This window comes from Aedes albopictus, chromosome 1 (genome assembly GCF_035046485.1).
Source record: "Aedes albopictus strain Foshan chromosome 1, AalbF5, whole genome shotgun sequence".
Classification (NCBI taxonomy): domain Eukaryota; kingdom Metazoa; phylum Arthropoda; class Insecta; order Diptera; family Culicidae; genus Aedes; species Aedes albopictus.
Window position 1 is genome coordinate 153,880,340 of NC_085136.1, and position 21,330 is coordinate 153,901,669.

General features: G+C 41.1%; 1 protein-coding gene across 5 annotated transcripts in view; it reads right to left on the reverse strand.

The window, feature by feature from the left end:
• The window catches only part of LOC109424678 (uncharacterized), a 190,732-nt gene that overhangs the window by 9,481 nt on the left and 159,921 nt on the right, over nt 1-21,330 (reverse strand). For 4 of the 5 annotated variants that reach the window (XR_009996225.1, XR_009996226.1, XR_009996227.1 and 1 more), the window contains 2 exons: nt 5,649-6,053; nt 5,167-5,520 (listed from right to left, as the gene is read on the reverse strand). Coding sequence is in view for 1 of the 5 variants with exons in the window: in XM_062845613.1 (XP_062701597.1) it covers nt 5,649-6,053 (405 nt within the window). In the remaining 4 variants the exon portion in view is untranslated. The remainder of the gene's footprint in view (nt 1-5,166; nt 5,521-5,648; nt 6,054-21,330) is intronic. The other variant, XM_062845613.1, reaches the window with a different exon arrangement.

The following is a 21,330-nucleotide window of genomic DNA, read 5'->3' on the forward strand; positions in this document are numbered from 1 at the left end:
TGTAATTTGGACACCACCTATTTTAAGCGTTCTAGATGAATGTTAAGAGATTGGCTGCCTAATGTTTCTTTATTGAACATTTTTCATTGCAATCAGGCTTTTAAATTTCTTACAATTATTAATCCAACGATTTTGAGGTGAATATTGTATTTGACTGCGAAGTGTATGTCGTCTTGCATACCTGTGCATTTGAGGGGTTTTAGTGAAATAATTTACATTTTCGATAATTTTGAAGTAAATTCTTAATTGTTAAGCGTATTTTCACCGTAAGTCATCAGAATAGGGTCTTCTTGATCCAATAATCGATATTGAGAAGTATCTACTTTTATAGGCTCTCCGGAACAAGCCATACAACGCCGTGCCTGTCCAAATTACATAGGGGGATTAGGGGCATAATGGACACCCGGGGCGAAATGGACACCCCTGTTTTTGCCGAAACCGTTGACTTTTATGTAAAACTTTTAATGCATAAGTGTAAAGGAACAAGTCATGGTTCTATTTTGCAAAAGTACCATTTATATTGCTCCAAAATAATCAAAATATCATTGAAATTGAAATATGTTTTTCATATGGTGAAATTCTTATAATTTCGAAGCAGCATCAAATAAGGTATTACGAGTGTTTAAGTGTGTTAACCACAAAAACAAGTGAATTGTTACCTTATCTACATGTATACGAAGATTTAGCGATGGATGAAGTATTTTATTTTAGATCAGAATTTACTTAAAATAGCAATTTTAATGTTGCAGTCGATTCGGGGCGAAATGAACACTGGCAATTACGAATGGATGTACGTTCATTGCATACTGTTAGGCGTTTTAGAGCGTTTGAAAATAATCGATCCAATTATTTTAGCCTAAAGTTTGTTTAATTAACTTAGATGTTATGTAAACTCGTCTAAGATGGAGAATTATATCTGTGGTATTGATCTCCGTTGCCAAATTACTTAACTGATCGATTTAACCAAAGAATTAGCATAAAATATGCAGGGGTGTCCATTATGCCCCGATGGGTGTCCATTTCGCCCCGTACCTTTCCTGCCAGCCCTGAAAAACATACGTTATAAAATTCGTTATTTCTTCACAATAAAGACATTCTACCTGCTGTAAATGATTGAAAGACGTAGGAAACAAGTTAAAGTTGTAAGACAATTGATAATATGTTAAGTTTTACTCTGTTATACAGGCCTAATGTACTCATTTGCTTAGGGTGTCCATTATGCCCCTAATACCCCTACATGTCCAAATTATATTTTTTACCCTATACGACGAGGTTAGAGTTCCCGGTGGGAATGGAGATCGTCGGCATTGCTGACGATATTACGCAGGAGGTCTACGGTGAATCGATCGAAGAAGTGGAACTGACTACTGCTCGGGGTAGTATCCACTCGATTGCGATTGTGAACTCGTGGACATGACGTACGACAGCTGTAACAAATCGTTTCCCATACGAACGGGCTGCTGTGATGCTTCATCTCTCACCCAGTAACACACTCGTTCGCTGCTGCTACAGAAACAAGTGTGTATGAAACATGGAATGATACCTACACTTGGATTTTCGTTTCATTTATGAGTCATTGAAATACTTCAACATGCTAAGAACACTATTTAAACCGCATTTTCCAATAGTGGTGCACGCCAATAGAATGATAATTATGTTTTATGATAGAGGATAACCAATTCGACCACTTAAATCTAATTAATCGGCGCCCGTAACCATTGAGAGACTAGCGCGCACGCGTGAGACACTAATGCTCTGCCGGGTGAAGCACAAGCAATGCGACCGGGTGCTTCACCCGGCACTACCGAGTGCTACGATGAGCGGAAAAGTTTTGGTAAACGAAACGAGTGATTAGAAAAATGTATGAAACGGTTAAGTGACCAGGGGTACAATTTCGTTTCAATGATACACTTTCATGCAACATTTGAATGAGTCACTTCAACCGTTTCATACATTTTTCTAATCACTCGTTTCGTTTACCAAAACTTTTCCGCTCATCGTAGCACTCGGTAGTCTCAACCCGGTCGCGTTGCTTGTGCTTCACCCGGCAGAGCATAAGTGTCTCACTGGTGCGCGCTATTCTCTCAATGGTTACGGGCGTTGATTAATTGGATTTAAGTGGTCGAATTTGTTATCCTCTTTCATAAAACATAATTATCATTCTATTGGCGTGCACCACTGTTGAAAAATGCGGTTTAAATAGTGTTTTTAGCATGTTGAAGTATTTCAATGACTCATAAATGAAACGAAAATCCAAGTGTATCATTTCATGTTTCATACACTCTTGATTCTGTAGCAGCAGCGAACGAGTGTGTTGCTGGGTGAAAGATGAAGCATCACAGCAGTCCGTTCGTATGCGAAACGATTTGCTACAGCTGTCGTACGTCATGTTTTCCTTTCGAAATTGCACGACCCTGGAAATGACTCATTCAAATGTTGCATGAAAGTGTATCATTGAAACGAAATTGTACGCCCCTGCTCGTGGATGAGATCCAGGAAACTGGAAATGGCTCACCACAAAACGGAAATGATGGTTGTGAACAACCGAAAGTCGGGGCAGCAAGCAGTGGCCAGTGTAGGCGAATGCACTGTAACTTCGACGCGCTCCGTCAAACACTTGGGGATGATGATTGATAACAAGCTTAGGGGCTGTCCATTAATTACGTAAGGGTTTATGGGGGGAGGGGGGGTTTGGAAAATCTTACGCGCCATACAAAAATATTTAGAGTTTCATACAAGAAATCTTACAAGGGGGGGTGGGGGTGTCGAAAAATCGGAAAAATTGCCTTACGTAATAAATGGACAGCCCCTTACCTCCAGTAGCCACGTTGCTTTCGCCTGCAAAAGAGCCTCCATAGCTATAGTGGCACTGTCCCGAATGATGTCCAATAACTCTGCGGTGTATTCCAGCAAGCGCTAGCTTCTGCCTAGTGTGACCGCTTCCATAAAGGTATGGCGGCTTGGCTTGGAGCATGACGCTAAGGACCAAAAGCTACCGTGGTAAGCTGGAAAGTACTTAGGCTTATGTGCCTGAGGGTTGCGAGCACGTAACGTACCGTGTCACACGATGCACTCTGCATCATCACTGGTATGGTACCTATCGGTATCGGTATCGGTAGACATAGAGTGCTTCGAAATGCGCCCCAAGCAACCAAAAGTTCGGATTCCACTTGAAGAACGAACTCAGAAGTTCAAGTTTGGTTCAATTCCGGTTTCGTTGAACTTAATTCAACAAAAAAGTTACACATGCATTGTTTATGAACTTGGAAGTACATGTACAAGCTTTTGACTTCTCTTCGAAACGACATTAAAGTCGAAAATAGGTTCAGAAAAAACTTTTGAACTTTAGAGCAACCGAACTTATGTTGAACTTTTGCGTGCCTCTAAAGCTTAAATAAAGTTTAGTTGGACATATTCCAATAACTTGAAAAGTTCCGTTTCGAACTTGTTTCGTACTTCTTTTGAACTTACTACTCAAAGTTCAGATAAATATTACCAAAAATAAACTTCACTTTAACTCCGGACAATCTTGTCCAGAGGATATGTAGGGATGAATTTGACTGGAATGCCGTTTCAACGGCTATCACCCACATCGTCTTGGAGCTACAGAAGTGGCGTGTGGACTTGAAGAATGGCTAGTGCAGACACTATACATGAGGTGGTCCAAGGGTTCGGAGTCGGCTACGTACGTCATGCCAGTGCCCTGCGGTCGAAATCGCCCCTTACAGCGATGAAGTGGCCGCGGGGTGAACATCATGGTAGCATTTTTGTCGCGGCGTCGATCTACTGGGTTGGATCCGAGACCGCGATTGGAAAGGGGTCCTCGGCAAGGTCGGGGCAGGTGGAGTCTTCTGTATCGGCACGTCCTTCAGTGTGCTGACCGATAGGGCCTTACTTGCGGGAAGGTCAAATCACTATGCACGCGTTATCCGTCCCTGATACTTGCCATATGGGCACGAAATTTTAGAAATCCTACGGATTTTCGAAACTGAGAAAATATCCTACAAATTTGCATAAATTAAAAAGTGATGTGTAAATCCAGGCCTGAGCACAGAAAAAGCGAAAAGGGAGAGATTTTTCCCAATTTTGACAAGGAGGAATATGAGGAGCGCCTAAAGTATGGAACATCGGGAATGCGAGTGGTTTAATCTTCAAAACCCCTTCCTTGCGCACGGGCTTGCGTAAATGTACTGATAACTTTTAACCCTCTAATACCCAAATTTTTGATTTTGATCTAAATATCATTTTTCGTCATCTAAAATCGATTTAAACATGTTTTGGAAGATGATTCTTTTTAATTCTTGATTTCGTGAACTTCAGTTTTTGATTTTTCTAATTTTTATTTTTGAACATCCCCACACTTTTATATTTTTCCTGGAAGCCAATTTGTGAAACGGATTTTTTGAGATGAAAACATTTTGAGATTTTATGATTATTGTTGAAATATTATTATTTTAATTTTTTTTCACAGAAAATTTTATTTTCCGTGTAATTTTTAGGAAAATAATTTTAGAGTGTATTCGATTCCCTTAAACTATTAAACAAGGATAGAATGATTTGGGAAAAATTTAAAATATGTTAATTGTAGCGATTCAATACAAAATAAACAATGACTTCTAAAAGGTGACTAAAACATCAATTTTTCAATGATATTTAAACAATGTAAATACGCTTCAAAATACACCAAAAACCATTTTGAGATATACAAAACAGTCCAAAATATCAGCCAAAAATATAAAAAAAATATTTTCCACGAAACAAAAATTACAAAAATGCTCAAACTATACCCCGTCTAAAGGCGGGGTTGGGTATTAGAGGGTTAACTGTGAAAGTTACAAATGACACCTCCAGCAAAAATGGCATTCCAAGAGGCAGTTGATAATACATTTCATTTCGAGCTCACTATTACTGGTAAAGTAAATGTAGGGTTTTACATGATCCCAATCGTTATGGTCTCACGCCGATCGTTGTTTTCACTTCAAACTTCTTTAAAAACACAATACTACGTGTTAATAATCACACTACATTTTCTCTCAATCAATACGGTGCACAAATCTAGCTACAATCTACTGTATACGTTGCTTCTAGCTACCAGCTATCAAGTGTTGTTAGTCAATCAGTCACGCTCTATGAACATCGTCAACACAAAATCTACTTCAACTTTACCTGAATGTTGGTGTCCAAATTGCTTGGAAATGCACTAGTTCGTCTAATACTCAGTGTTCTGTTCAGTCTTTACGTCTGGGTGGAAGTCGTGCTGTCGCTGTTACCGCTACTGCTGTCCGAGGCTTTGTCACTTAGCTGTAGTCCTTGCTTGTCGTCGGACCGTCGTCGGCTCAAGTCATGGATGGAAGATGCCAGGCTGGAGACGTCCACGGGGTCGTCAATCTCGTAGGTCAGTGATTTTTGCACCTCAATACCGGGTCCGAATTTTGAGCTCAAATCGTGGAGTTGTTGTTGATGGATTTCTTCGTCGTCCAGGTGCTGTAGGTGCTTTTGTTCGGTAGTCAGTGCCGTCGGCTTGGGAGGGGAAAGATAATGGGATACGGAATGGGTATGTGGATGGGTCGAAGAGCTACCATAGGTTTTCTTCGACCGGGGGTCGGGATAGTTGGAATGTGATTGGTGAACAGTTTTTTCTTTCTTACCGGCCATTTTGACGCTCATGGAATGGTAGATATCGTAGGAAGGTGGGTACTGGGGATGATCAACTTCTTCCACGTGTGGTGAGTTGTAGCCAGCGCCAAAGGAGGTCGTTATCGACTGGGAATGGGTAACGGATTCGACAGGACCATGGGGAAGGCCATACAGTGGTGGCAGGTATTTGTTGGTGTCTAGTGGCTTGAATGGTGGGGGATAGGAATCGACTGGGATATCGTGCTGGGAGACGACCTTCTTCTCGTACTTGGCAGGTCCCGTCGCTTGCTGATAGCTGTTATAGCTGTAGCTCGTCTGTGGCACTTTTTTATTCAGAATTTGCCGCAACACATCGGATGCTTCCACGACATTGGACTTGCTCGGGGTTGGCAGAAAATGTGGGGCCGATGGGTATGCTAGGAAGATAATTGAATTAGTAGTTGGTCAAAAAGATCAAGAAAATTCAATATGGAATGGCCAGAAGCACGGTCTTTATTTAATAAGTGTGAACTTACGAGAATGACGTTTCTATCATACTTGCAATTAGTGACGGCAAATGTATGTACGTGCTGTGTTGGAAAGATTCTAATGAAAATGATGATGAATGAAATGATAATCAAGCAATACCATAATAAAAAGTATAAACTCTGGATTAAGTACAAGTGACTTTATATTTGAAAACGAACGAGGCATATAAAAAATACGAGAAAAATAGGCATATAAAAAATACGAGAAAAAAAAACTAAAGCATACAATGTTCACCCAGACAACATAGTTGAGTGCTGGCCATAAACAACGTTGACACATTTTTTTAAAATCTCAGATACTTGTATACTTTTGACAAAACTTTTTTTTTAATATAAAATACTAATATCTGTACCATGTTGCTTTTCTATAAACTTGTCCCAACTAAAATTGAGGGCGTCAGCAGCAGAGGGGAGTATGTGACTAAAATCAGATTTTGAGAAAATGTACGTAAACTTTGACATCTTATAAAAAAAATCAACAATTAACGAAAATGTTCGGATTTGTCTCAAACATCCAACTATTATGTAACTACACCATAGAGGATGGAAACAGACTTTATATACGTGGTTTTCCTGCAAATATGAACCTTTTATTGTTTTGGTCAATGTCCTTTACACCCCTTTATCACCAAACTGATGACTTACATCCCACGGATTCTGTATAAGTCAGAGAATCCGACGGTGGATGCAAAGTGTCTTAGAATTATGTTTTCTAGTAGTTTAGCACACAATATGCATTCCCGTCGTATTCTAAACGTGCGGAATAGTGGCCCAAAGTCACCCCGCGAGCCAAGCGATGTATTCGGATTTCCTCAGGAATTTTTTGGTTTCCCCAGAAATTTATCAAGCTATTTTTCAGCTCCAACAACTCCAGAGTTTCTCATGATTATTTTTCTTAGAACTTAGAGAGGTATGTTAAGGAGTTTGACCTGATATTCTTCCAGGCATTCATAGAATGCCTGGACTCGCTCCACCGATAGCTTAAACTATATCGTGGCATATTGCTTTGTGAAACAAGATGGCACAAATATAAAATTACCTTCAAATGGATTTGTAACTAAAGAAAGTACTGTTTGTATTGAAAACAATATAACGAATAAGTGAGCATTCATCCAAAAGGAAGGTTAAGTACGTTATACTAAAACTGGGAATTTTTAACTACAAAAGCTAAATGAACATCATAGTTTGAGTGCGTTAGAGACGTAAAGGTTAAGGTATTCTATAGGGTTTATTCATAAATTTCCCTTGAAAACAGATATTCCTCCACAGGAATCCACTAGGGATTGCTTGGGATTTATTGAAACCTTTCTTCTCGGATTCTTTTAGAAATTTTGCCGGTAATGCTTCAGGATTTTCTCTGTAGAACTACTCAGCAACTTTTGTTGAAATCATTAGAAAATCTATTCCTATGCATTTTTCAAAGAGTTTTTCAAGAAATTCGTCTGCAGGGGGATCACCAGTTCATCCATGTATTCTTTCAAAGATTTCTTAAAAAAAAATTAGAAATTTCTTTTGTGGTTCTCTAAATATCCTCCAAGATTATTTTGTTTATGCAGGATTTTCTACATGAATTGCTCCTTTCAGGGATTTTTGTAAACCACTTCATTCAGAAATTCGGCTGCAAAACGGTGAGTCGATAAGGAGAGCGTTCAACATAGCTCTGGTCTTCATAAGTTCCTGCCTCATGTTTCCACGGGTCAAGCGATGACAAAGACCGCCAGCTAAGAGTTGTGTGCTTAGCTGGTAGTGCAGCCTGGGCAATGTTGTCCTGCTGACTTCAGCTATATTGAAGAGGTACGACCCAAGCGTCTGTTCACCAAAGAGGTGCGTCTCAAACAGCGTATGTTCTGGCATGAAGCGGCTGAGTAAGAAATGCTGCATAATGCCCAGCTAGATCCAAGGTGGTAGCCCCATTAGCGTGGTCGTCCCAGTGTTGGTTGGGACGTTAAACAGAACTGGCACGATGGCCCTCCGGCGAGACAGGAGTGTTGGCGTAGGCCCAATAAGCCACCCGTAAAAATCCACAGTGCAAATAACAGAAAATACGACTCAATACAATCGGCAAAGACCCACGCGACGAAATAAGGACTACGATTGGAAACTTGGAACATGGAATTGCAAGTCACTTGGTTTCGCAGGATGTGACAGGATAACCTACGACGAACTACACTACCCGTCATAAATACGGACTCACAAAAAGTATTGCAACAATATTGCATCACCCTGACTCACCTCAATATCTCTAAAACTAGAACACCTACAAAAATGCCACCTTCAGAAAAGTTGTTGCTTTTGGGCTTCTGAATAACTTTGCTGAAGACAGCATGTTTGTAAATCCTCAGGTTTTGAAGATATCGAGGTGAGTCAGGGTGATGCAATATTGTTGCAATACTTTTTGTGAGTCCGTACTTATGACGGGTAGTGTACATCCCCGCAACTTCAACATCGTGGCGTTGCAGGAACTTTGTTGGACTGGACAGAAAGTGTAGAAAAGCGGGCTTCGAGCGAGCGGATACCTTCTACCAAAGCTGTGGCACCACCAATGAACTGGGAACAGGATTTATAGTGTTGGGCAAGATGCGACAACGTGTGATCGGGTGGCAGCCGATCAACGCAAGGATGTGCATGTTGAGAGTTAAGGGCCGTTTCTTCAACTACAGCATCATCAACGTACACTGCCCACACGAAGGAAGACCCGATGACGAGAAAGAAGCGTTCTACGAATGATAACGGCCAGTGATGCGTAAACTTTGCAGCCTCCCGTGGCAAAGATATCCACAAAGCCACCTGAAGATCACCCGACCGTCAAACAGAAAACCAAATCGATCACGTTCTAATCGACGGTAAATTCTTCTCGGATATAACCAATGTCCACACATATCGCAGTGCGAAAATAGATTCGGATCACTACTTAGTCGCTGTATCATGCGCTCAAAATTTTCGACTGTTATCACCACACCTCGAAGTCGAATGCCGCGGCTCAAATTCGACCAGCTGCGTAACGTAGAAGTGGCTCAAGACTACGCGCAGCAGTTAGCAGTGGCCCTACCAACGGAAGAGCAGCTTGGCGCAGCTACACTTGAAGATGGCTGGAGGGACATCCGATCCGCCATAGGTAGTACCTCGGCTACAGCACTAGGCTTCGCGACTCCGAATCATAGAAACGACTGGTACGACGGCGAATGTGAACAGTTGAAAAACGAGAAGAATGCAGCATGTGCGAGAATGCTGCAACATCGTACGAGAGCGAATGAGGCACGTTACAGACAGGCGCGGAACAGGCAGAGCTCAGTCTTCCGGATGAAGAAGCGCCAGCAGGAAGAACGAGATCGTAAAGTGATGGAAGAGCTGTACCGCGCTAAGGACACACGAAAGTTCTACGAGAAGCTGTACCGCTCGCGCAGAGGCTTCGTACCACAAGTCGACATGTTCCGAGATAATCACGGGAATATTCTCACGAGCAAGCGTGAGGTGGTCGACAGGTGTCGGCAGCATTACGATGAGCATCTCAATGGCGACGTTGCAAGTACCGAAGTACCGAAGTAACAGATCTAGGAGTATGTGCACAGGACGAAAGACTTCCAGCCCCTGACCTCCAAGAGATTGAGGAGGAGGCTGGCCGGTTGAAAAACAACAAAGCCGCTGGAGTAGATCAACTACCATGCGAGTTACTAAAACACGGTGGAGAAGCACTGGTGAGAGGACTACACTGGGGACCAAGATTTGGGAGGAGGAAGTATTATCGGAGGAATGGATGGAAGGTATCGTGTGTTCCATCTACAAAAAGGGCGACAAGTTGGATTGTGGGAACAACCGCGCGATCACACTACTGAGCGCTGCCTATACTCTCTCAAATTTTATGCCGTCGACTATCATCGATTGCAAGAGAGTTCGTGGGACAATATCAGGCTGGATTTATGGGTGAACGCGCTACAAAGGACCAGATGTTCGCCATCCGCCAGGTGTTGCAGAAATGCTGCGAATACTACGTGCCCACATCGATTTCAAATCGGCGTATGATACAATCGATCGAGAACAGCTATGGCAGATTATGCACGAATACGGATTCCCGGATAAACTAATATGATTGATCAAGGCGACGATGGATCGAGTGATGTGCGTAGTTTGAGTATCAGAGACACTCTCGAGTCCCTTCGAATCTCGCAGTGGGTTACGGCAAGGTGATTGTCTTTCTTGCTTGCTGTTCAACATTGCTTTAGAGGGTGTAATCCAAGGAGACGGCAACCTATTTTTTCACTATGGAATTTGACAGGTTGGATTGTGCCTCCTTACGTGGAGCATAAATTTATGCTCCAGCTAAAATATTCACCAACACATTCGTGAAATTTGAATGTTTACCTTTTATACGAGGGATATCGATGCAAAACGCTTACATCACATTAGATCTCATAAAAGTGTAGATCATGAAAAAGTGGCGTTAATTGAAAATTTTCAATTTCAGAGTGTCGATGTTTAGGTAAAGTTCCTACAGAGAGTGAGAGTTGCTTGTGAAAAGACACACAACACCTCTTTTCGCAAACTTTGTTCGCCAATGTGCGTTTTTCCTTGTTTCCTCCCGCTGCTGTATTGAGTAAATGTTGGTATTAGTGAGCACTGGTTGCGCATGATAAGCGGCAACAAAATCAGATCACCATAGCATCCCCGTTTTGTAGGATAATCAGGAGAGCGGGGATAAACACGGGGAACGATTTTCACGAAGTCCGTTCAGCTGCTTGGTTTCGCTGATGATATTGATATTATTGCTCGTAAATTTGAGACGATGGCGGAAACGTACATCCGACTAAAAAGTGAAGCCAGGCGAATCGGATTAGCCATTAATGTGTCGAAGACAAAGTACATGATAGCAAAGGGCTCCAGCGAGGAATCACCGCGCCCGTCATCCCGAATTCATATCGACGGTGATGAAATCAAGGCGGTTGAAGAATTCGTGTACTTGGGCTCACTGGTGACCGCCGACAACGACACCAGCAGAGAAATTCAGAGGCGCATTGTGGCAGGAAATCGTGCTTACTTAGAACTCCGCAGAACTCTACAATCGAATAAAGTTCGCCGTAACACGAAGTTAACTATCTACAAAACGCTTGTTCGCGAACATACGCTCCCAACGAGGGCAGCAGCATCCTAAGCTGCGCAACCCAACTCCAACCATTGCATCGGAACCATTCTCGAGCATCATCACGAAGTACACACACTCACCCGAGCCGACGGAACCGCAGCGCCAACAGCGAGAGAGTGAGTGCCGTGAGATCTTACCGTGAGAGCAGCAGCGAACACCGCCGCCGCAGACGTCGTCATCATCATCGTCATCAACGACTCTCGTCGTCCAGCCAGCGTGGTGATGATAGTTCGTTCCATGCGCGTCGCGTGGGTTCTACGGGCGCGTAGAACATTCCACGTGTTTCCCGAACAGGAGAATATCGTTATTTAAACGCGACATCTTCGCGGTAGCGAATCAGTTTGAATTTTGAAGTGATCGATGAGCGTTCGCGTGGCTCAAACAACGCGAAGTGAAATTACCCAACTGTAAATAGTGACAGTTAGAGAATAAAGTAGTGAGAGTGTTAAAGTGATTAAGTGTTTCCCTCCCTATCCGAAATCCCTGTTCTCTATCTGCCGTGCCAAGAACAGTCCAGTGCTTTCGCCTAAAATTTCTTGTGTCCATTGCCGAACAACGCTGATTAGACCGGTCGTCCTCTATGGGCACGAAACATGGACCCTACGTGCAGAGGACCAACGCGCTCTTGGAGTTTTCGAACGGAAGGTGTTGCGATCTACGGCGGAGTGCAGATGGAAGACGGGACTTGGAGAAGGCGAATGAACCACGAGTTGCATCAGTTACTGAGAGAACCAACCATAGTCCATACCGCGAAAATCGGGAGGCTACGGTGGGCGGGTCACGTCATCAGGATCTCGGATAGCAACCCGACTAAAATGGTTCTCGAAAGTCATCCGACCGATACAAGAAGACGTGGAGCGCTGCGAGCTAGGTGGGTCGACCAAAGTGGAAGAGGATCTGCGGACCCTACGCAGAGTGCGGAACTGGAGTCAAACAGCCATGGACCGAGTGGAATGGAGACGGCTACTATGTACAGTAGAGACCACCCCGGCCTTATCCTGATCGGTGAGGTAAGGAAGCAAAAATTGAGACAAATAAAAAAAAAAATACAAAAAAGCACTAATTGATCATCGGATTCAAATGGAACCGCTCAAATATGATGTTATGGGCCTGTTGCATTTAAACAGTTATGAATATGATAATTCCTATAATCATCTTTATGCATGAATTCACGTTATAAACCATTATTGAAGAATAGAATACATGTACATACAACATATTGCAAATGTTAAACAAACATCAGTACGGTATACCAATTTTACGCATTTTTGTATGTATCAGTAAATGTGGCTGTTTTTTCCAACATACACAGATACATTGCATGGCGCATTGAAACGACATAATTGGGCAACTAATTGTGAAACCACTGCTGAACCGCCAATTGATCTAGGCCTTCCATAATGTGATTAAAATACAATTTGCAAACTCGCCGGAAACCACATTTTTGCAACCGATTTGGTTGATTTGCATATGGCATGGTTAACTTCATGTGTGTATACATATTGATTATAGTACTGTCAACAGCACGGGGAACCATCATCAAAACCGTCTCGCCAACATTTCCGTCCACTGTAAGCTATCTTCAAACCGATGCGACGACGCCACTGCGGCAACCAATAACAATTAGATAATCTCTTCCTCAGTTGCATAATGCACTTTTTTTAGGATGAGCTTCTCTGCACTTTACAAGGTCATGCACTTGTGACAACAAGTTGTCTCAGCAAAAATCTGCGCTGATGTGGATAATTCTTCTACGACACGGATCGTTGCTTTTCAAATCGTCCCATGGGTACATAAATTCATTGGGTTCGCCAATAAAAACACACGCTTCAAAGAGACACATGAAAAACCGGCATGATGCACCACCACCATGCATCACAACTCCTCCCACATGCACATGATACGGTTTAGGAGTTTGATTACAGTAAACGATATTGCAGTTTTATGGTTCATTGCTTCGACTGGTTAGTGGTCAGTCCAAACGATTCATTCAGCAACCGAACGGATTCGTCATTGGCAACGTGGATAAGTGCTACCCACGGATCCAGGAACTTTGTGCACAAACTAGTTGCTCTGTTGGTACACCGATGACACAAGTTGTGGAGCTTCATTCATAAAACAGCTCAATTTCGTCTGATGCAGTTTAAGTACACCGATGCGATAATGGGTTAGCACTGATATTTTAAAGTTATACATTGAGCCGAAATAGTGAACGCGCGGATATACAGCAAGAAACCCTTTATTCCTAACTTTGTTGAACGAGAAAGGTAGAAGGATATTTCACAAAAAAAGCTGTTCATTTATTACTCAAACAGATTTTAAAACTATAGCTAATTGTTTCGCGGAGGCGTAAATGAGCTTGTGATTAAAATGTGGGTGTGATTAAAACGATCATGTTCGCACTTGTTTATACGTAAAGTCATTGCCATTTGATGTGAAAAACGAAGCTGATGCACATACATTATGCATTCATAGCGAGCCGAAGTCATTAAGCTGTTGTTGCACCATATGGAAGGTTTTTATTCACGCTTGAAAAGTTGCATCATCCCGTCTGCTGCATTGAAATCGTCTATCCATCGTACCTCCGATAAGTGAATCAATGTCAACCACTATCGTTTGTCAATTTTTACCTCTGATGATGATGGTAATGAAGGTTGAGCGCACATGATACGATACAAATTAAAGTATATTTACGATCGGCTTGGTATATTTCCATATCAATTATGTCAGCACAATATTTTTCAGTCGGAAAATTTTACCTAAGCGACCCTCAGCAAGTTTTGTTTTAAATATGCTTGAACTGATTTTCATCTGCAAAATACGCACATTCTAGACAGTTTTGAAATCCACAGATTTTATCGCTGGTTGCATTTTGTTACACATTACAATTGTTTTTAAATTCTGTTGCTGCTGAAGCTGGCGTGATGCTGCATATTTAAATGAGATTATGCCTTTTCCATTTCATTGAAGCAATGAACAGAAGGAAGAGCAACAGAAATAAAAATGAGTCTAGGCATCAGAACTCGTAGCGGATGGTCGGTGGTATTTATCAACACGAACCGTATAATTGAATTGTCATTTCCCGTTTAATGGGCGATATTCGCATAAAAAGTGTAACACATTATCACATTTCCGGTGCACGGAACAATTAATTAACGCAATTTTAACGATTCCCGATGCCCTGCCGTATGCCCACCTGGAAACTGAATTGAGTTGGTCACGGTTAGTGAGTATGGCCTGGCTGCAGTTGGTAAAAATGTGACATACTATGGTATGAGGCACGATTTTTTGAAAGAGGATGTATATTTTTTGTTTGAGATAACAATATTGAGCATGAATGACCACGTAAACGCAAATATGCTGTTTCAAACGATTGTGTTTCCAAAAGCATCTGCCGGTTGAACAGTTTTGATTAAAGCAATATGTGCAACACGAAACTGTTTTGAGCAGCACCAAGGAGAAGAATAAACGATAATACAAAATGTAGCGGAAAAACGATCAACGTATGTCACGGGGAGAATTTTCTCACTTTTCCATGTTTTACGATAGTGACCCCAAACTTTTGGTCGATGACATCAAGGATTAATTTACTTAATAGCTTGTTTTTCTAGATTTTTTAGCTAAGTTCTGTAAAAAGCAGTTGAAAGCAAATACAAAATGGGTTTCATTACCGCTTTCATCTTAAAATTTGGTCGACCGAATTTCCAGCGACACTGCCGTAAGTTTATGTTCATTTTTTAGAAAATTTGGCAACTTTGGGTAAAGTTTACATACAATTTTTTTGTAAAAGTTTCTTTTAAATCATGTTCAAAGTTTCTTTGACTTATCATCTTTTGAATGAAACCTAGGGTTTTGAAATCGGACGCAAATTGGCGAAGAAATGGGCCTAAAAAATGACATGTTTTTGAGGGGGTGACCCCAAACTTTTGATCGGGAGTGTATAAGTTTTTTCATGTTATCATGGTCTCAGGACCAAAGGAACTTGTCTGTTATTTTTTTAATATTTTTATCACACAATTAGACGTTACATGTTAAAACTTCAGCGGAGTGTGTTTTTTGGTTTCTCAACTTGTTCGAATGAATGTAATCAGATAACTGGACTGGATAACTGACACTGAGGAAGATTACAAGTGGTAGTCGAAATACGTGTATCTGTCACAGGATAAGCAACATAGGGCGGAAATAAAAGGAACGAAACTGATTACACTCATTCGAAGTAGTTTTGCCTTTTTTTTATGAATTTGCAATGTATTTCTCACTTATTTAAAAATCATTGCTTCTAAACAATTGATAGCCACAAGGACTTCCCGTAAATTTTTTGTTTTAACATTTTTGTGGAGTCTTGGTTGGAAAGTTATGAAGCTATTCTGAGTATAAATAAGTTAAAACAAGTTCTTTTTTTTTGATGAAAAATTCATTTATTTTAACAGAAATCACTTATTTCAAAGGAAATTGCGTACATTTATGCGTTAAGGGGGAAATTTCAAAATTTAATTTTGCATTTCAAGTGTCAAATTCACTAGTAGTCAGAGTGTCTCATTTCTCATGTATACATGGATGAGACAATGCCGGGGCCCGTGGCGTAGTTGGTCACACGTTCGCTTCATATGCGGATGGTCATGGGTTTGATTCCCAGCCCCGGCACTTGCTATTTTTCGTCAGTTGCTCTTCCCCCGAGAGCGGCTGGTACTGACCCTCTTCTGAGCCTCGTGGCTCAAACGGACCCGGATACCTGGACATCGGCGAACTGCTACTCATAATGGACCCTCAATCGGACTGGAAAGGAACAACGGCCATCCATCATCCTTGTGCTCATCCTTCTACCATGTATAGAGTAGAAATGTGAAAGCAGCAGAAAAGGCGACCAGTTCGATAAAGTAGAATAGAATATACATCTAGGCGCTGCACAAAATGTAAGTGCAGCTGTCAATTGAAATCGCTCACGTAGTGCCCTAGTGGACAATAGAGCTGTAATTAGGTTAAGTGATTAAGAATAAAAAAAATCTGACATGGATGAGACAGTGTGCCCTGCGCTAATTTGGAATGTGTCTCAAACATATTTAGGAGCAATGAGATCATAGTACGCGCAAAAAAAATCTAATGTTCGAGTCTCATAAGGGGCTATCCATTTATTACGTAAGGGAATTTTTACGATTTTTCGACACCCCCACCCCCCCCCCCCCCACCTTGTAAGATTTTTTGTATGAGAACCCAAACATTTTTGTATGGCGCGTAAGATTTCTCAAACCCCACCTCCCCCCATAAACCCTTACGTAATTGATGGACAGCCCCTAAGACGTCACATGAGACTCGTCTCAATGAGCCCAATAGTACCTAATATCATCTGAAGTTCGTTATACTGAACCTGTACCTGTAATTTGTGTGTTACTTCATTGGTTTGGTTTCCGCCGAACTTATGAGGTTGTTCTTGGGTAGTTCGACCCTAGCGTTGGTTGAGCCCCGGCCCGATGGAAGAGAACAGCCTTTCAGGGTTTTCCGAAAGTTTAAAATTAATTTCTCACTTCGTAGTACATACTCGCAATGCCCTGAGCAGCTGAACGACGCTAGTCCACAATTGAAACTGTAATGTCTAGATTGACTTCCGGAATCCATGCAAATGCATAAATAGAAGCAAATTTAGGCATTTATTAAGGGTATCAAAACTCTTCCACACTCTCAAGAATGAAATTGTCGTAACAGATTTATTGGAATAGTCCACGTCTATTCTAAAAGTATATTGCATTTTGAGTATAGTACATTTAAGAAACATTGGATTGAATATTGATGGAAAATAGAATTTTCGGGGCTAAGTAAATTTAATCAATCCAACCCCGGTCATGTCCACGTCATCCGTAACCTAAGATTTCTGCTGGTTCTGTGCAAATTCCTCAAGAAATGAATTTTCAAATTACTTGGGAACGGAAGCCTCTCATTACTGTTTAATTTCTTCAGCGTACATCAACAGCGCATGAAACTGCAAAATACAATCACAGATTAATACAAATGACATAACCTATATGACTCTCAGTTACGATCCTCCAAACTTTTCTTCAGGAATAATTTTTACTCAATGGTTTTTGGTTACCTACTGACAGGTGATCTCAAGCCTATCTCATTGAGACTCGCAATGCTATTTTTTTTTATCTGTATTAACGAGATTTTTAGCCCTAGGCTAGTTCATCTCGGGACCCACGCTTTACTTCCTTTCCGAAGGGAGGGATGTGATGGGCACCAACATCGCGAGTCTCAAGCTCAAGGAATTTTCATGTGCTCACAGCCAACTTTTCTCAATCTCGTATTGAGATTTGTGCGTCAGATACTCTGGTAAGAGTTTTGACGAGTTATTCGGGTTTAGAAGAACAAAATTAAGTTGATAAGGAAGTTTTTCATTTTAACCGATGCCTAATTCTATACTGATCCATTTCGCCCCAAAGTGGCATCTTCAATTTTTAATTTTTAAAGTAATTTAACTAAAAGTTTAAATTTGTTGAACAAAATTCTTTCACATGGTTTCATGGAGATCCACTGGGTACTGATTCTCCAGAAATATTTGAATTGCCACTAATGTTATCCGCAAAAGTTGTTTAAAAGTGATCAATTTGACCCCGGATTACGGTACAAGATTTTAAACATATTTTTTAATAGAAAGTAGAATATTTGAATACTAACTACTACTAAATGCGTGAAGAATTAGCCTTAAAATTCACGAATAAAAAGAAATGTAAAAAAAAGCTACTACTAAATTTTTCTTGTATCTTACATCATCACAAAAAAATAGTAGGGGGATTCACTTAACAGCATAAACCGCTGGTTGATGATTATCCTGATTAAACGTCGTGAACAGCAAGGCAATCTTAGCTTATTTCATTCTTAATTACGCAGTAGTTCAAACTGTTTAGTGAATCCCCTAAGTGTATTACATATTAAAGTGATAAATGATGTTTGTATGCGTTATTTTACATACAAGGATTCAAAATATAATCACATTTACAAAAATATCTAGTATGGGGAAATATGTCTTTTTATTAAATAAAAACTTCAAAGCATAAAAAATAATCGCCTAATTTGTTATATGCTACGTCAAATTTTCCGACGAAAAACCACCCTATCCTGACAACGGCGACTCTAACGACGAAATGAATGATGAGACCGTCGAATACAGCACACAATCAGTTAAAGAAGTGTTTAATCCCGGCTGGTATTTCTCCGTGCAAGAAGGGATTCCCTGGACCGAACCATAACGGATAGCCCAGAAGTGTAACAGACAGCGTGACCTTTTACGATCCGACATTTTTTGCTTTCAAAAAAGTTCTGTCACAGGTTCATTGCTGTATCGAGTGGGTTGTAAATTCTGTTAAATGTTTTGTTTTAAAAATTGTATGTATAACATTGAATATGTTTGTGCCGATTTGCAATAAATTTTAGGCCCTGAGGAAGGTCCCATCCCTGAACCGAAACGACGGCGATGATTTGAAATCAGTCAACGTAAATTATTTCAGACTGCAAGTCGAACATCCAACATATAAAAAAACGGAACTCATTATTTTAGATGAACCACGAATCAACTAAGTATCTCGACATTCGGAAATCCACTGTATCGATTTTTTATGGAATGGATGAAACACCACTCAAAATATTCTTCATTTAGGAGGTTTCCACTATGCATTTTGCCAAGAATCGACGTTCGCATTGGAACTTGGCCTGCCTCTCTTCAACTATATGTTTTTAGAGAACTCCCACAGTTATAAAATGAAGAGATTTCTTTGCCTGCCATTGCATGGATTTGTATATTGTGAGGCAAGTACAATGATTCGGCTCAGGGAGTCGAGAAAATTTTCCCGACTGGAACGGGAATCGAATCCGCCGTCTCCGGATTGATGATCCATAGCCTTAACCACTAGGCTAACTGGAGGCTAACTTTCATAGATATTCTTCCAGAAACTTCTTCGGCGATTCCTCTTCCTGGAACTCCTCAAGAAGTTCCTACGGTGATTTCTGTAAGAATTCCGGCGGCAATTCTGAAAGAGATACCTCCATTGCTATCTATAGTAATTTCTCTTGAAATATTTATAGATATTTTGGAAATTCCTCCAGGAAATCCATTAGTAATTACTTCTAGAATTCATCTGGGAATTTCTTAGAAGACTCTTCTAGAAATTCCTTCAGAAATTTCATGCGGAATCGCTTCGGATATTTCTGAACAAATTGTTTCGGATAGTCCTCTAGAAATTCATTCAGGGATTACTCTAGGAACTCCTCTAGAATCCCCTAGTAAATACATTAGGGATTCCTCCAGGTATTCCTTTACGAACTTCAATAAGAATTCCTTATTGGAGAAATTTCTCTAGTGTTTCCTCTACGAAATCCTCTATGACTCCTCTATGAATTCTTCCGGGTTTCATCTGACAATACCTCTGAAGTTTTCTTTATGCTTTTCCTAGTGGATTCATGTAGGGATATCCCCAGGGATTCCGACAGGAATTTCTTCAGGGATTTCTCTTGCAGTTTCTTCATTAATTTATCTTGGAAATCCTCCAGAGGCTCAGTGCTCACTAAAAATTACCCCAGGAATTCTTCTTGGAATCCTCTAGCAATTACTCATGGGATTCCTCTAGGAATTCTTTTGAGGATTCCACTGGGAATTCTTCTAGGAATTCCAGCGCGTATTTCTCTAGGAATTCCACCGGTGATTCCTTTAAGAATTCCTCCAAGGATTCCTCTTAGAATTCTTGTGATACCCAGAGGAATCCCAGGAGGAATTCCCATCCTATTTATCTGGGTATTCCTCTAGGAATCCTTCCGGGTATTCCTCAAGGATTTTTTTCCGGGGATTCGTTCAAGAATTCCTCCGGGAATTCCTCTGGAAATTTATCCGGGGATCCCTCTAACAATCCCTTCAGGGATTCTAACAATTCCTTCGGAGATTTCTCTAGGAATTCCTTCGGGTATTCCTCAAGGATTTTTTTCGATAAGTCCTCTAAGATTTCCTTTGGAAATTCTACTAGGATTTTATTCGCAGGTTTCTCCAGGAGTTTCTTTGGATTCCCTTGGAACTCTTTAGGAGGTTCCTCAAGGAACTCCTTCTGGGAATTTTCAGAGAATTCCTTTGTGGAATCCTCCGGGGATTGCTGTAGTAATTCTTCCGAGGATTCCTTTAGAAATTCCTCCGAGAATTCCTCTAGGAATTCCTCCGAGAATGCCTCTAGGAATTCCTCCGAGAATTCCTCTAGGAATTCCTCCAAGAATTCCACTAGGAATTCCTCCGAGAGTTCCTACGGGAATTCCTGTAGAAATTCCTTCGGGAACTCCTCTAGACATTCCTACGGGGATACCTGTAGGAATTCCTTAGGGGATTCCTGTAGGAGTTCCTCCGGAGATTCCTCTTGGAGTTCTGCCGGGGATTTCTATAGGTATTCTTCTAGGAATTTGTCCTTGATTCATCTAAGAAATTCTCCAGGAATCCTCTAGGAATTAACCCTGTATTTCTCTACAGATTCCTTTGGGATTCCTCTAAAAATTCCTATGGGATTTCTCTAGGAATTCCTATGGGATTCCTCTACGAATTCTTCCGGGGTTCCACTGGGAATTCCTCCGGGAATTCCACTAGGAATTTCTCCAGGGATACAATAGTGAATTCCTCCGGGGAATCTTTTTGAAATTCCTGCACGGATTCCTCAAGGAAAGTCCCTCGAAGATTTATTAAATAATTTTTCCAGATATTCCCCTGGTAAATCCTCCAGAAATTGCTCTAGGAATTCCTTCGGAGATTCTTCAAGGAATTCCTCCGAAGATTCATCAAGGAATTGCTCTCAGTTCTATCGCTGCCGTCGCCTAGCACGGACGGAATCAATTGTGGTCTCTTCTGTTCGGTTTCGCATTGTGGCCCGCTTACACTGTACGCGTGTTTTGTTCGTCGGTCGTTCACTTTTGCTGCATTCGCCGCTGCTGCTATCGGTTTCGTAAGAATAGCAGCAAATAGACATGAGCGAAATGATGATAAATACTGTGCAGTATCGCTTCCCGACGGGT